Source organism: Branchiostoma belcheri, unplaced genomic scaffold (assembly GCF_001625305.1).
Source record: "Branchiostoma belcheri isolate BF01 breed outbred unplaced genomic scaffold, Haploidv18h27 scaffold92, whole genome shotgun sequence".
Lineage (NCBI taxonomy): Eukaryota > Metazoa > Chordata > Leptocardii > Amphioxiformes > Branchiostomatidae > Branchiostoma > Branchiostoma belcheri.
The window spans coordinates 719501-731353 of record NW_017804598.1 but is presented as its reverse complement, the minus strand read 5'-3'; the positions used below and the strand labels follow the sequence as shown (position 1 = coordinate 731353).

The window sequence follows — 11853 nt, the reverse complement described above, 5'->3', positions numbered from 1 at the left end:
CTTGTGCAATTTCAGCCTTGATCTGTTCTGGGAGGAACATGAGCTGATGCCTGAGGATGCTGGCTTTGATAGTCTCGACTTCGAGAATATCGTGAACTTTGAGTCGTTCGTCATCCAACTCCTTGAGCGCCGCCGCCACCACATCCAAGTGTCCAACGTCAGGCTCCTCAAACCCGAACTTCTCACTCTTCATCCTCCCCTTCAGCTCCATCATGTGTTCTATGGCGGCGTTCACGCCGGGAACCTCGGTCGTCACCACGGCAGACATGATGGACAAGGCCCCTGGACAATGTTTACAGGTTCACAGGTTGTGTGGATTGATAAAAACGTCGTTAAATCATCAAAATATAATATTTGCGCTGACAGTGGATGTCCGGTTTGGTAGCTAGGTCACAGTACACAAAACTGAAAAGCATGCTGGGAAAGGACTGTTCCATCAAGGGTATCAGCATGCCTATTTATTACCTATAACTGACAAATATTTCCTACTTATATGATTTAAATATCATACTAGAAATATTTTATTTACCTGAATCGTAACATTTTTCTTTATGAAAATCTTTCAAGTTCAAACCCTAATGATTGAGGTTTTACAACTGAACACCCCTGTGCAAAAATGTAACATTCTCCATAAACCGGAAACAGAGCTGTTTCGTAGCATTTCCGGAACGCAGTCGTTTCGTTTCGTTCTGCGTCACTCTGCGTTTTTGGCTGTTTTCAGTTGTCTGAATTGCGATACTCCATGGATATTTTCGTCTCACCGCTACATGGAAGGTTCAGCTGTGTAACGATCAATGGTATATCGACTAGAACTACTCTGAAACAGTTTCTCTGTGGGACTGAGGTAAGAAAGCCCTCTGAACTTCTCAACATACAAAAACTTCTGGGGGGGGGGGGGCAAAGATGCTTTGGTTAGAGTTGTTGGTATGAAACGAACCTCTCACGGAGACTTGCTGGTCTGTAAGAGGTTGTAATTACACCCCGAGTCATATAGGGGGCACCCTGTGTTTATAGGCTATTCCAAAGACATGATGCGTTTATCAGCTCTAAACAAAATGTTATACATAATAATTTTATCAGAAAAATCAAACGAACTCTCGTCTAACGAGACAAGGTGTACCGCAACAGACATATGGGATGGTGCTGGCAAGGGGTTCATATACACAAACAAGAGCTATCAGCCATCCCAAATTCGTGACCCTAGCATGTCTAGATCATGAGATATAAGTTCTGCAGGAGTACCTAGGAAAGCATCTTTGCCCCCCCCCCCCAGAAGCCACCAGGGGACCCAAAATCTTATCATTTCTAGGCCAGGTCTCAAGGATTCATTTTCGACAAATGTTATTATTTCATGTAATTAGATTAACTGGATGCTGACATCCACTCTCTCTAACTTTCTCTTCAAATGCATGTAATCTTTGACAGGGAGTTTCTCCTGAAGATATTGTGGTAACACACCATGGCAAGATTGTGCAGCAGGAGGATACCATTCAGCCAGGAGGGGTGTACAGGGTCTGGCCTCGACTGGTTGGAGGCAAAGGAGGTAAGGCTTCCAAACAAATCTCTTACATATAGTATACTATTACTAGTAGCAGATAACTACTGGAGACACCCTAGACTCAACAGTTGCCTATAATCTTGGTGTTTTGTCAGTTGTCACACTGGGTCACCACTACTCTTCTTGATAATTGTGTGAGTTCTTTTACATACAGAAATATCTTTTGCAGACCAATGACAGATATGTTTTCTGGTGGTTTCTCCATGTGCAGGTTTTGGGTCTATGCTGCGAGCCATTGGTGCACAGATCGAGAAAACCACCAACCACGAGGCCTGCAGAGACCTGAGCGGCAGGAGGATGAGGGACGTCAACGATGAGAAAAGGTCGGTTCTTAACTCATCCATTCTTCCAATTTTTCTAATTTTAACATCATTTTCCCCCTTAACTGTGGGTTAGACGTGCTTGCTTCAAGTGCAAGTCTTTTTTAAAGCAAGATTTTTACGACTGGATGCCCTTCCTAACGCCAACCCAAACCCTAGTAGGGCCCAGAATCCCTCCAACTGAGGGGGGAAATACTTGTTCCCAATAACTTTGTACAAGTTGATGGACATCTTTAATCCTTGTCCTGGAAGCATTTCTGGATAATGTAAAAAAAACTTGAATTTGCAATTGATTTGTACAAAATGTATTTACCAATGCAGACTGCAGGAATGGCTGGGGAAGAAAGCTGAGCGGGAGAGGGAACGTGAGGAAGAGAAGAGGCGCAAGCGAGAGGAGCGGCTGGGCAGGAACAAGCACTTCTTTAACGACCCTGAGTACGAGCGACAGAAGAGACAGATCGTGGAAGGGATGTCTGACTCTCTGCAACAAGGTACTTTACACACAAGCAGCATTTATTCTTGTTTATACCTTTGCAGAAAGAAAACATGTTGTTTCTGCTCTATTTCTTCTTCCTCTCCTTCCGTTCCAAACAAATGAGGTTAGTGACCAAAGGCAGTTGTCTGTCACTGTAGTAATTGGTGCTGTAGCAACCTTTGGTGTTGGATTACATTATGTAGCAAGTGGCAGGACAGAGTTGGTGGAGCTGGTATGTATATGAATATGAATGTGTTTGAGTAATAATAAACTGAGCAATGGCCTGTTGGGCTAGACCACATGAAGGTAAACACTATGTATTTGCATTGCGAATCTTACCACTCTAGTTACTTAGTACAATGTACATGTACTTCCCTGTATCTTTTTAAGAAAAGTAATCTGTGTTAAAGGTTAAATGATAGCAATCACTCATGAAGCTGTGTTTCCCCAGGACTTGAGAAAGCTGGACCATCTGGCAGTGGAGCAGCGGCAGCCAGTGGAGCTGCACAGAAGAGGAAGGCAGGCCCGGCTGCCTCGGGCACCAAGAAGCTCTGTACCTGGTAAGTCCTCCTGCCTGGGAAACATGTTGGTATTTAAGTACTGTAGGGGTATCACTATTAGACAGATACAACTGAAATTGTTGTAAGCCATTCACAGTTGATGGTAATTTATCATTAAGTGCTCACTGAAAGAAGCAAAATGTTTTTTTTGTTGTTGAAGTAAATCGGATTTTGCATTCATGACACTTTGACAACGTGATTGCAAAACAGTAGGACAAACAGATGTAGAATCTGTGTGTATCACATCAAGTTTGGATGATAACAGGATCATTTGTATTTCCAGGGTTGGTCTGGAAGGAATGGAGGACTTGGACAGTCTTGACAGTGACAGTGACGACGAAGAATTGTCTGCCAGACCCATGGAAGCTGCAGCATCATACGACGACTCCAGCAGCTCCAGTGGGGGGTCCAGCTCTCGACAGTCTACTGGAAGGGCCAGTGCCTCTGCCAGCTGTGCCAGTGCTGCAGCTAGCAGTAGTGCTGCCTCAGGTCTGTGTGCAACAGAAGACACTGATACAAGTTCATCTGAAGCCATCTATGAAAAAGACACACCAAGTTCTTCTAAAGAGGACTGTGAAGGTGACAGTAAGAACCCACTGCTGCAGCCCAGAAGTGGTGTTAGTGATGGTGAGGCTGGTGTGCAACAGGACAGCCGACCAGGTCTACTTCAGGTGCTGAGTCCACCTAAGAACGAATTTCTAGTCACCAGCAACAAGAAAGAAGCTGACAAGTCAGAGCCAAAGAAAGAAGTGGTATGTTTTACTCCAGTGAGTTTGTAAGATTGTGATAGTTCTTGTGAGACTTTAAGATTGAGTGAAGAAGTTTAGGATGCACCAGGCATTTACCAAACTGAACTATAGTGATACAGTGGAGAGTTACTACAACTGAAAAACAGAAGTTTCACTGTTTATTTTGCACATGGTAAAGTATAACACACATGTACCATTACACGCTTTCTACATATATAACAAGACTATAATAGTAGTATTAGATGGAAACTTTTGAAAGCAATTTCTTTTCTCTGTATGATTTTTTATGTTTTACCTTCGTAAAAGGAAAACATTGTTTTTGCTTGGTGTCTTCTGTTCCAAACAAATAATGTCAACCGTCAACCAGACAACCGTCACTATCTGTAGCTGACACCCTGTGGGGTTGGATTATATTATGTAGCAATTGGCAGTACAGAGTTGGAGAGGCTGGTAACCACATACATGTATATATGAATGTGTTTGAGCAGTAGTTTGTTAGGCTAGACCATGTGAAGGTAAACATGATGTATCTGCTTTGCAAATGTTACATTTCTAGTTTTTTCATTACTTCTGACAGGAGCCTGAAGCCATTGATCTAAGTGAGTACAGCTCAGCAGGAGAGTTGGAGTCCCTAGGACTGGACAGACTGAAGGGAGGTCTGATGGCCCTGGGGCTGAAGTGTGGGGGTACGCTGCAGGAGAGAGCCAGCAGACTGTTCTCTGTCAAGGGGCTGGAGAGACACCAGTACGACCCAGCACTGCTGGCCAAACCAAGCAAGGGGAAGAAGAAAAAGCAGTAGAAATACTCCACAAACTTCAGTTGCTCTGGACTGTATGTTGGCAGGTTTGTAGTACATTAACCATTAGGGCCTTGTACCAAATACCTGCGAAAATATTTCGGTACATCTGTTCCTGAACAAAAAAAGAAAAAAAAAACACCAGTGCGACAATTTAGTGTTGGAAAATCATGAAAACTTCTAAAAAGACAATGATTTACCAGTAAAAAAGACAGTTGGCTACATGTATAACTTACAGATAATTGGCCAGACTTGTTTAGGCGCCGCACAGATACAGGTCTGTACCTTAACCTGTTTACTTATACCTGTATACTTTTTACTGTTTGAATGCACAGCTGTATGTACCATTATGTAGTGTAGCGGATGCCTAGATGTAGGCCACCTGATTACTGTAGCCACTTTTTCAGTCCACACTGGATTTTTTTCCACAATATCTTCAGCAGTAAGAACTAAGAAGTCTGTGGGTACCTGTGGAGTGTCATGTACTACATGTGTACTAAATTTCACAAAGAAAAGATTCAACATGGTCATAGTTCTTTGACTCTTGCTAACAGTGGAATTTTCCAAATTACTAGTATCTTGAAGCATCAGCTGATACTTGTAAAGTACTGTAAATGTTCATAGCTTCTTGACTGAGAATGTATGTCAGGTGTACAGTGTACATTTCTTGTTAAGTTTGGTGAGATATTTGACATTATGTAGGACACTGGTGAAGTCCTTTTACAATATTTGTTTTAGATGGTCGGTTATGTTGGCATTAATATTTTACACCAATACACATTATGCAACTAATCTAAACAACTAGTAATTCTCTTTAAGCAGCTATTTTTGCATTCTAAAGGTTTTGTGTTTATCTTACTGGTAGTGTATTAAATGGACTTGTATTGTAAGCTTTTTGCCCAAAAGGTCACAGAAACGTAAATCATGTATAAACAGTACGACTCAAAACCTTCTGTATTCTAATAAGCTATAGAAGAATACATTCTACAGTCTAGTTTGAAGATGTCACTACAAACATGCAGATTTTTAAGGTTTATTTGAAGTCACATCATAGATCTGGTCAAGAATGGCCGACACATGATACATATGTCAATTATACTTTCTTAGTTTGTGTCACAATTTGACCAATTCTTAACTCGATTTATAATGCACATAAATATATACTAACTTAGTACACTTTGAAAGTTTGTTTGAATAAATTCTTTAAACAGACAGAATGTCGATACACGTTGAACAATTGAGTAACAGTTCTATCAGTATAGATCACTGTAAGTATTGGCAATATTGTAACTCTTTCAACAGTAGCTATACATATGAACTTTAGTTGGACTGACTTTAAACTCAAGCTCCTTCAGTATTTTTTAGTATTTTCTATAGATTTGCACCACTGTTAATGGCTTGATATCTTGCAAACATAGGGAACTTTGGACATAACTACATTGTACTTACTAACACATCCTTTTTAATATTTTTTAAATAAATATATTAGAATACATAAACAGCACAACATTTCTATATACTGCATACTTTTCTATACTCATCAAAGACAGTTTCGATACAAGGTAGCTTAGTGTTACCTTAAAGGAAAATAAGTACAGGCCTCTAATAGGATACCTTGGTATATAATTCTCTAGGAATATCAATGATATCTTAGTACATTGAGGAGCAACATTTACAACATCTCCTCAAAGAGTGATCTTCACTGACGAAAAGAAGTCAGATGATTATTTGGGATCTTGTCTGTCAGTTTTAACGTCACCAAGGTTGTATCTGGTGTGTCTTCATCAAAACAGTCCCCGTTTTGGTTGTGTAGGGCAGGTCTTTAAGAAACTCTGCAAAGGAAAGATAGAGAACACATGACTACTGTCTCAATGTGTAGTTACAACAGATTCCCACATTTCTACTTCGTGACTGCATTTCGTTCTACATGTACAGAGCAGACTGAAGTGAGGTACTGTAAGTTGTGGAATACCTGCAGTGGTTAAATGTACACGGTGACCTTTCCACTGTAAAATCATCAGGCTGTAAAATTTGCAAGCCCCCTCTTCATCGCTAGAGCCTAGGAAAAAACTTATGTTTCCTGTTTCCCGACTGACCCTAGAAAAAAACTGCCGACCCTAGCCTTGCCTTTTTTTATGTGTTGACCCCTGCAGGGGACATGAATTTTTTGACCTGATCGACCTTTTCTAGCTCCATTATCTGACACCCGAGTAATAAAACATTATACAATTGGTTTTCAACACTGATATTGAAAATGAAAGTGTCCTCATGGAAGTTTTACTTTGTTAAACTGTATTGTATAAGATCGCTAGAGATCGCCAAAGTCTTAAAAAAGAAAAAAGAAGAAGAAAAATAATACCTGTACCTACCAACCCTAATTTGTTCAGGACTGAAACAGGAAACACTAATTTTTTTTCCCTAGGCCTAACTTAGAACAACGCAAACGTCCCCTTTACAGCAAATTTCAGTCCCTGCAAACTTTACGGTAATATCAAACCAGTGTTACCTTCCTCTGCATCCATTTCATCCGAAGAGTCCCCTCTCACTGCCATAAGCACCGCGGCCGTCTGGTCACTGTAAAACTCCTGTTGTTCAACACAGCACTGAGGGAAGGCTTCTGGCACAAACTGATGGCGGAGACGCTGAATTAATGGAAGAATAAAAACAAGAATTGTTGCATAATTGTTTAAGTACCCTGAAAAGTGAACTATAGAATTGTATGAATTTAAAGTGCTGTGTACAACAATGTTGGTGAGGGTAGTGGACCCAAGATTGAGAGGCTACACCTTATTTTCTTCACCCAGGTGTAAAAGGAATACCTGACTTTGGTTGGAATAGGTAAAAGGTGGTGGAAGGAGCGGGATGGGCTCTGCCTTCCAATACTATGCCCTAGACACAGTGGATCAACAACCCACTTTCCCCTACAGCCTCAAAAAGGTTAAGGAACTACCTTTGGGAACACACAACATCTCTTAATAAATGTTGAAGCTTTTTTGTAGTAGAGTTGGTGGATACCTTGGCAGAAGCTTGTGCTTTAGGGGTGGTGGTTTTCCTTGCACTGCAAGCTTTGGTAGCAGACTTCCTGCCTTTGTGCCTGCCTTTCTGAGAAACAGAAGCAAGGGAAAAAGTACTTTGGACAAAGAATGGCTGTTAAGTCTGCAAATGATGTCTCCTGTCCCCAACAATTGCTAGTGCTTGAATTTTAATATATGACCATCATGATAGCAGTCTTCAAACCCAAGGCTAGAACGTTTTCTGCAATTTGTGATTCATAATATTGAGCTACTCACCTTGACACTTCCACTGGTTTTATTCTGTTGCTCAAATGACAGAGAGTCTGGAGCTATCTCCTGAGAGTTGACAGTTGCTCCAGGAAGGGAGGTGTTGATGACTAAGTCACTTTCATCATAGGTTGGTGGATTTATTGTTGACAGATCCTTCTGAAAAAAAGTAGACATAAGAATAATGTGATACTTATCATTTGAGAGTAATATAAAATATATTTTGCAAAGGACAACAACATGCCTTCTACTGAATCAAGGATCAAAGATCTCATATCTCTGTAGAAGATGATAAGAGTTTTAAAAATTTTTTGTTTCTCTGAAGAATTTTTGTTTCTCAGCTAGAAACTTATGAAGTTTCTTGCTGATTATGTCAACTGACTCTCATAAGGCATGAAACATGCACATAGCAGGGATTTTAAGACAGGTCATAACATAAGATTAATTTTTTCTGGGACTTTTGACCTAACTTTCTGTCAGTGTTCCTAAGATACCTATGGTGTGTGAAAATAACTAAACATGCACTCAAACAAACATGCAATCAAACAAAGACTCTGTAAACATAGGTACTGAATATGCTACTATTCTGATGCAGCACAAATATTTCACTACAGAATGTCCTATACCAGGTAATGAGGGCTATAATGTGTAAAAAAAAACTCACACTGGTCTGTAGAGTTACATTTCTGCCACGGCGGCTACTCTTTGCTGTGCTGACACGTTGCCGAACTCTCGATGTGGAATGGTGAGGGGTTGCTGGAACCTGCACAGAAAGAACATTATTTAGTCTTAATACATGTCATGGCTTCATATTCAAACCTGTCAAACTTTACACATGAACAGTTTTGCTGCCAACTTTTTATGCATAGTTGATTAGCTGAATTGCACTATCGATTAAACAATGGGCTAACAAATGACACAGGTACATGTTAAGTTACATTTGTTCTACAATCATTTGTTGATACTAACTAGCGACTGATATTATACTTAATCTAAAAATAACCTCAAAGCATCTTTACCTCTAATCGATAGATATATATATATAGCTTTCTATTGTAAGTTACATCAAGAGTATTGGTTTGTGTAAAAAAAAATGTAGTACAAAACATCCATAAATAGTTACAAGAGTGTAACAATATAATCTCACAACTCACCTTCTTTCTAGTGTTGGACGTGGACTTTTGTGTCTCACTGCTTGATCTGACAGACTTGACAAGCAAGGAGGCATTTGTGTTTCTTGAGTTATTTGTGGAGACGCTGAGATCTGCAGAAAAGCGAACTCTTTTGCTGCCACTGCCCTGTATAATGTAGGGAAGAGTCTCTTTCTTTGAGTTGCTGTCCTGTTAGACCAGGTTGTCAGTGGATTACTTGATTGATTTGTGCATAACCTGACATGGCAAAAAACACCCTCAGTTTTACCAGAGTTTTACAAGAAGAGACTTTACCTGTGTTGAGCCACTGAGATGAGACCTCAGGCCTGACTGTGAAGGGGGATGGGCCTCTGACTTTCTCTTCCTGACATCCTGATCTTCATCTGGAAATGTCTCCTTTAGATTCTCTTCTCCAGTCTTGTTTGGCTTCAGCAATCCACTGGATTAGGAACCAACAAGAAACTAGTCCAGAAAGTTGCATCAAACTGCTAGTAAAAGATCTGAGTGGATTTTGGTTGATTCAGAAACAAACTGATGATACATTCAGCACCATGGACAGAAACATCCTGTAAGCAATTTTGAATGTAGCATTTTTTACAAGTGTGTAATTTTAGCAATTTCTTTCACAGGACCGTGAGGTGGATAGATAAAGTTCTCGTTTCTTTTCTCAGTAAATTTGTCCTTAGTAGTCACTGCTTTTACATTGATGGCAGTTATTCTAGCAACTGGATAGGCTTGTCAGACGGAAGGTACTGGATGCTTCCTAAAACCTGTTTTCAAAATCAAATCTGTCCCGTTGCTTAAGTAACTTTTCTTGTGGATCAGAATCTGGTTTAACTTAAAACTAGCAGTGAAAACCTACAGATCGTGGAATGAAATTTGCATGAGGTGCCAAGTCATGACTTCACCTTTTCTCCACAGAGTGTTTCTGTTTGGTCCCCTCTGTCTGAATCCTGGGCTGGGTCTGGACATACTGGGGTGAGACCTCAGGAACAATGGCCTTGGTGGTGTGGGCAACATCTGACAAAGACAGGAAAGTACATGGAAAATGCTCTCTGAAGGGCTTTAGTGCTAGATTTATTTGGTCAGTAATAATCTCTTAATAATTGTTTCCTAAAAAATTGTTTCCTTTTGTGGGGTCGTGTGGCGCAATCGGTAGCGCGTTCGGCTCACACCGGAGAGGTCGTGGGTTCGAACCCTGCCCATGTCACCGATCTTGTGCCCTTGGGAAAGGCACTTTACACGACTTTCCTCACTTCACTCAGGTGTAAATGAGTACCTAGCTTCGGCTAGGGACGTCCCTCGGATAGGACGTTAAATGGAGGTCCCGTGTTTGGGAGAGCCACACCCCACGCACGTTAAAGAACCCACCGCACTTATCAAAAAGAGTAGGGGACCTTCCCGGTGTGAGTGGTTCAAGCCTTACAGTCTGGTCTCGGGGTTGACATCTTTGAAGAGGTGATAGTCACCTGTTATGTCAATCCTTCCACAAATGTGGTAAATCGTCATTAAAAAAAAAAAAAATTGCTGTGAAAAACAGTAAACACAAAGAAAACTGAATGGAGGGTCAAGAATTACATGGTAGATGATGCTCCAGAATTTACACATGGAAATTCCTTTATAAATATTTTTATCTACAACATTTATTAAAAATAACCAGTAAACATTAGAAAAACATTATAATTGGAAACCAAGGCAAGGCGTGTGCATGTGAAAGATGAAATAACTTTCTCAAATGAAACTCTACCCTGAGTCCATTTCAACCACTATGCATGTAATTTTACATCAGAAATGATTCAGATATTAATGGTTCTGGGTAATAGAGTTTTTTTTCTTCCTTGGTGCAGTTCTTATATTGAAGAGCTCCCCCTACCTGCTATGGGTGACACTCCAGGTGAGGCCAGCTTCAGGATACTGCAGGCCAGAGCATTGTCTACCAAAGTTGAATTCAACTGCAGGTAACCTGTACAGGCCAAGGACAAAACTGTTGGACAAGTCCAAATTTCTGTATTATTACGAGTTAGTAGCAAACAGTCACAATGTTTATCCAGAGTAACTGGTAGGCACTACTTTTATCTTGGACATAACGAGCATCATTCACATTTGATGTCAAGATGTCACCATTGCGAGATGTGCAAGAAAAGCCATTGTCTCACCTTCATGTCTTTTTATAACTGGTACACCTGCTGCCACAGGTTGACTTTCAGCTACAGATGTGAGAGGGTAGAAATGAATAACAGTTATGTAACATTAGAATTGAGGACATAATGATCAGTCTAACATTACCCTTTGGCACACTTAAGTAGCCATTTGGCTACCAATTCTCTATTGGTTACAGGGTAAGGCAAGAGGGAGAAGGTGAAAGAAAATGCACTCCAGTTTTAGCCATCCGAAGATTGAAAGATGAAAAGATTTTGAAGCATATTTCCCATCCATGCCTTACCTTGTGTACTTGTAGCTTCCCTCAGTATCTCCCAGTCTGTCTCCTCATCACTGCTGCTGTCCCCAGGATTCTGGCTTACTAAATTATAAATATTAACCAGCTCCACTTTAGATTTACAAAAAGTTTAAAATCAGCACAAAAGACACAGCACTAAAAGTTAACTTTTTCCCATGCCAAAAGAAATTGACAAGAAAGGCAAAATCTTATATTAACTACTATCATACTAACTAAATTAGTATATTTAGTTATTAGCCGACGATTGCTTGATCTATCGAACTATCAGCAACCATTCCGACGCCCAAGGTCTGCAGTCTGACCTTGATGTGCTGACGGAATGGCAAAACCGTTGGCAGATGTCGTTCAATCCCTCCAAATGCCATATCCTTCACATTTCCCGTAAAAGAAATCCTTCCAGAACACAGTATTCCCTTTGTAATGAAATCCTAACATCAGTTAAGACCCACCCTTATCTCGGACTCCAATTGTCCGACGATCTGCGGTGGGATACAGTGGCGGCGGC

The 11853-nt window shown here is 40.6% G+C and overlaps 3 protein-coding genes across 8 annotated transcripts in view; 1 reads left to right on the top strand and 2 right to left on the bottom strand.

The window, feature by feature from the left end:
• LOC109488142 (myosin-9-like) overlaps positions 1-407 on the bottom strand; it is a 7424-nt gene extending 7017 nt beyond the window's left edge. The window contains exon 1 of the mRNA XM_019792302.1: positions 1-407. Within this exon, the coding sequence (XP_019647861.1) occupies positions 1-268 (268 nt within the window). The 5' untranslated portion in view covers positions 269-407.
• Positions 408-644: 237 nt separating this feature from the next.
• LOC109488209 (protein SDE2 homolog) lies at positions 645-4586 on the top strand. Its single transcript, XM_019792398.1, has 7 exons — positions 645-844; positions 1426-1543; positions 1770-1881; positions 2200-2369; positions 2805-2913; positions 3197-3665; positions 4240-4586. The coding sequence occupies exons 1-7, from the start codon at positions 743-745 to the stop codon at positions 4459-4461; spliced, it is 1302 nt and encodes a 433-aa protein (XP_019647957.1). The 5' UTR covers positions 645-742; the 3' UTR covers positions 4462-4586.
• Positions 4587-5477: 891 nt separating this feature from the next.
• The window catches only part of LOC109488207, a 15711-nt gene continuing 9335 nt past the window's right edge, over positions 5478-11853 (bottom strand). For 5 of the 6 annotated variants that reach the window (XM_019792393.1, XM_019792396.1, XM_019792392.1 and 2 more), the window contains 11 exons: positions 11334-11411; positions 11047-11097; positions 10764-10853; positions 9799-9910; positions 9185-9329; positions 8894-9037; positions 8404-8502; positions 7749-7898; positions 7474-7560; positions 6965-7100; positions 5478-6290 (listed from right to left, as the gene is read on the bottom strand). In XM_019792393.1, coding sequence (XP_019647952.1) covers positions 6214-6290; positions 6965-7100; positions 7474-7560; positions 7749-7898; positions 8404-8502; positions 8894-9037; positions 9185-9329; positions 9799-9910; positions 10764-10853; positions 11047-11097; positions 11334-11411 — 1169 coding nt within the window. In that variant the 3' untranslated portion in view covers positions 5478-6213. The remainder of the gene's footprint in view (positions 6291-6964; positions 7101-7473; positions 7561-7748; positions 7899-8403; positions 8503-8893; positions 9038-9184; positions 9330-9798; positions 9911-10763; positions 10854-11046; positions 11098-11333; positions 11412-11853) is intronic. The other variant, XM_019792397.1, reaches the window with a different exon arrangement.

Coding starts and splice junctions, on each gene's coding strand:
- LOC109488209 (XM_019792398.1), top strand. CDS start 743: ATGGATATTTTCGTCTCACCGCTACATGGAAGGTTCAGCTGTGTAACG. Junction 845..1,425: donor AGTTTCTCTGTGGGACTGAG/GTAAGAAAGCCC, acceptor AATCTTTGACAG/GGAGTTTCTCCTGAAGATAT. Junction 2,914..3,196: donor ACCAAGAAGCTCTGTACCTG/GTAAGTCCTCCT, acceptor TTGTATTTCCAG/GGTTGGTCTGGAAGGAATGG.